Consider the following 4174-nt stretch of genomic DNA (forward strand, 5'->3'; position numbering starts at 1 on the left):
ACCACCTTGCCTATAACTGCAAGCAGTACAATATAATCATCATTGATGGTTGTGTGTTGGACAAAGAGCATTTCAAATTTTCCACATCTATTTCGAGAATTACCTGACATGGAGACAAATTGACTCTTCCATTACTTGGAATAATCGCATAGCTGGGTCTGTTTGGGTAGCGCTCTTCTATCAGTAGTTTTCTCGGTCACTTTCGTAGGTTGTTATACTCCATTGTTGTTCTGAGACATCATTGTCTGCGTATGTTTTGTGTTGTATTAATTTTATGACCTTTTTTTCTCAACAGGCAACTGGGATGAGAAGATCCCTGGGAGAGTCTTGTATGAGATTCTTATTCAGGCCGGCCATGTAGTAGACCTATACATACCATGTGACAAGGAAACTGGGCGTCCCAAAGGTTTTGCTTTTGCTGAATATGAGACAGAGGCAATTGCTTAATATGTTGTTGGACTTTTTTCAGGACTTGTTAGGCTTAATGGTAAAACACTTAAATTTGCGGTATGTTTCTTCTTTTGTAATCTTCAATATAGATATGTTACTTCTGTACCATCCTTGCCTTACAAATTAACACTGGTTATATATTGCAATTTGCCTAGTTGGAGCACAGTAATTGTTGCCCTTACTTCTTATAACCGCGTACACATATGTGTGTTTTGTGATAATTTTACATGTGTGTTCTGTGCAATCTATTGCGTGAATTCTTTTACTTCCTCGTTGCACTATGAGGGCGATGGCTATGAGCACCGATCAGAAGCAGTAGAGTCGTCCGACATCCATTTATCCAAAGTTCCATACAAGGGTCTAAGTTTCTTAACTGTCCAGTGTTTTTGCATGTCATTATTTTACTCGGTACGGTCTTATGGGCCACCATTGTGAATAATGGTGACCTACAAAGTCAGAACATGCGATTGACTAGTGATGACCTGAGACTTGATGGTCTAACATTTGTGCCATTAACATGTAACCAGGTTCAGTTACATGCTGATTCTTTTTTCTTTTGACAAAAGAAAAGATAAATGCTGATTCACGTTGTTGTTCTACATAATTTTAATGTTAACTGTTGACACATAAAGAGTTGCTAAACACATTCTTTTGCTATGTTAGAGAGAAGATAATGACAGTCCCGAGGAAGAAAACTCAGCGCGATCTCCGAAGATTGGAGAAAGCTGAAAAGGCTGCTCAACTAGATAAGGTTATTTTTCCTGATATACATTGCCATGTTCTAACATCTTCCTGCTATCGATCCGAGTGTTACCTCCCCATGTTCTAACATCTTCCTGCTATTAATCAGAGTATTGAAAGTGAACTAAAGGAGCGCCTAAGGAAGGGTGTCTATGGTGAAATTTATAATTTCCCCTTCAAGCAGTTTGATACTATCCTTGACATGGAAAAATATGAGTTGGCTCCTGAGATAGAAGAGGAAGAAGTAACACAGTACCGACTCTGAGAATAAAGTTAATTTTGTTATGTTCTCACTGCTCACAATCTTTCCCATATATTGTGGATTCACTTGCCAATACAGGAAGGCGACATAGAGTATGTTGAAGGTGATGATATCGAGATGGGTGACATGGATGATATGGAAGATTTTGAAGGCTTTGGTGATGAAGATGGTAAACATTTCCCTTGTTTCTACTGATTTTAATTTTGCATGTTATAGAGTGCTCTGGTTTGTGAAGATATTTCTCATTATTCTGTGTTCACTAGATAATGTAAAGAAACTTCACATTTTCTGAATTATGGGCCCTGAAATTCCATTCCGACTTGTTTAATTAAGTATGCGGTGTAGAAATATTTATTTGGACAAAATGGTTATTTGCCATAGTAGTGCCAACTTCAAATCTGACCTCCATACAAAATACAAAATGATTGCAGTAGTGGCCTAGGGGGGATCATACACCATGTCGCCTATAAACATTGATAAAATCGAACACATCTAACTGTCTTGTCAGTTGTCACGTACGATTTGATGTCCAACACATAAAGTAGTAGTGGCCTAGGGGGATCAGTAGTTATGCTTTTCTCTTTATGAAAGCTCTTTGGATGATTTCTTTATTGTAGAGGTTCTCCCAAAATATGCATTTGTTTCACAATGTTAGTTTTTCTTTCAAAGTGATTTCATCGTGCCGTACGTTAATTTGAGCTAGAACAAATTCCTGCCGGAGCATAATTTGTTCCTCACCTTTCCGCAACAGGTGGAAGACGACGAGGACAGGGGTAGCAGGCAAAGGATGCGAATGTGATTCTCTAGGCACAACTTCAGTAACATGCTTGGTGTCGATGATGTTGTAATTTAGATAATTTTGCATGTCTTTCTCGTGATGACCGCACCTCTCTTCTATGTGATCATAGTTTAGATGTTCAATATCGACTAGTAATATGAAGACAAACTCGCTACTCGCGGTCTCGAGACTTGTAATGTTCTAACTTTGTTCGGTATTTTAAATTTGGAGATTAATATGATGAATTGTATTCGGAGACTAATCTTCTGTTGTATTCGATAAATCTGCTATTTATATGTTGTGCTCTCTATATTCTGTGCAGTAATATGTTTTGTAATCTGTGCAAATATCAGAAAAAATAAAATAAATACCTAATATTCATACTAGTGGCGCATCACTTAGCACACTAGTGGCGCATCACTCAGCACACTAGTGCGTCATTAGTATGGGTAAATATGACCCTGGGAGGCATACTAATGGCGCACCATAAGCTATACTAATGGCGCACCAGGATCTATACTAATGGCGCACCAGGATCTATACTAATGGCGCACCGGGATCTATACTAGTTGCGCACCGAGATCTATACTAATGGCGCACTACTTGGTGCGCCATTAGTATACCAGATACTAATGGCGCACCGTGAGCAATACTAATGGCGCACTGCCTGGTGCTCCATTAGTATACCAAATACTAATGGCGCACTTGTGGTGAGCCATTAGTAAAAAAATCTAATGGCGTGATGCTAGTGGCGCACCTATAGTGCGCCATTAGTAGCCAAAATAGATGCGCCATTAGCAAGCCTTTTCCTAGTAGTGACCAGTGCTCCCTCTCCCTCTCGGTGGCGGCGGAGTGCTGCCGGGGGAACCATCGCCGTGCTGATCGTATTCATCAACATCATCGTCCTCATCACCTTCCTCATCTCTTTTCAGCGGTCCACTTTACCACACTCCAATGTAATCTCCTACTTGAGCATGGTGCTTTATGACACATATTAATATTAAATGATGTCTTGCCATCCTATGATTTTGAGTAAATCTATTTTGTCCTTTGGGTTGACTGATGATCTTGATTGGTTTGAGTTGTATGTTTTATTTTGGTGCTATCCTATGGTGCCCTCTGTGCCACAAACACGTGAGGGATTTCTGCTGTAGGGTGTTGCAATATGTTCATGATTCACTTATAGAGGGTTGGTGAGTGACTGAAACATAAAAGCGAGCAAGGGGGTTATTGCGTATGGGAGTAAAGGGGACTTGAAGTGTTAATACTATGGTTGGGTTTACCTTAATGATATATAGTAGTTGCGAATGCTTGCTAGAGGTCCAAACATAAGTTCATATGATCCATGTACGAAAAGTGTGTTAGCTCATGCCTTTCCCTCATATAAAATCACAATAATAATTACCGATCTTGTTATCAATTACCTAGGACAATTCCACACACCATACCATTATTATTCCACACTTGTTGTTTGTAATATATTGTAATGTATTCTAACTTTATTTATGCAGAAACTATTTTTATTATTTTGGTTCTCCAATATCATGCAAAGCTATGCTCTTTATACGCACGACACAGTTTTATTTCTTGTTACTAGATAGAAGCAAACGTTTAGTGTATGTACAGTCATACTAGTGGGAGATAGGACTTGAGAGAATATTGATCTTACCTTATCTCTTTATGGGTTCAACACTCCATACTTATAACTTCCATCTTTGTAAAGTGCTAAGATGATTCCTTGCACTTGGGGATTATAATCCCAGAGAAAAAATCAATCTCTGCAAAGAAGGATAAGAGTCACATTACCTGTTTTGGGTGTAAGACCACATGGCCTTATGCCAATGATAGCCCGAAAAGGAAGCCAAGAACCCTAAGAGCGAAGATAATAACCATGAAGCCCCTGGATCTGTCTAATGTCATTTGTTTACACTGCAAGGAAGTAG

The 4174-nt window shown here is 39.1% G+C and overlaps 1 protein-coding gene across 1 annotated transcript; it reads left to right on the top strand.

The window, feature by feature from the left end:
* The first annotated feature begins 785 nt into the window (after positions 1-785).
* On the top strand, positions 786-1684 carry LOC123408344 (protein MAK16 homolog B-like). The gene is made up of 4 exons (XM_045101472.1): positions 786-808; positions 1114-1201; positions 1301-1435; positions 1532-1684. The coding sequence occupies exons 2-4, from the start codon at positions 1124-1126 to the stop codon at positions 1646-1648; spliced, it is 330 nt and encodes a 109-aa protein (XP_044957407.1). The 5' UTR covers positions 786-808; positions 1114-1123; the 3' UTR covers positions 1649-1684.
* The last annotated feature ends 2490 nt before the right edge of the window (positions 1685-4174 follow it).

Source organism: Hordeum vulgare, chromosome 1H (assembly GCF_904849725.1).
Source record: "Hordeum vulgare subsp. vulgare chromosome 1H, MorexV3_pseudomolecules_assembly, whole genome shotgun sequence".
Classification (NCBI taxonomy): domain Eukaryota; kingdom Viridiplantae; phylum Streptophyta; class Magnoliopsida; order Poales; family Poaceae; genus Hordeum; species Hordeum vulgare.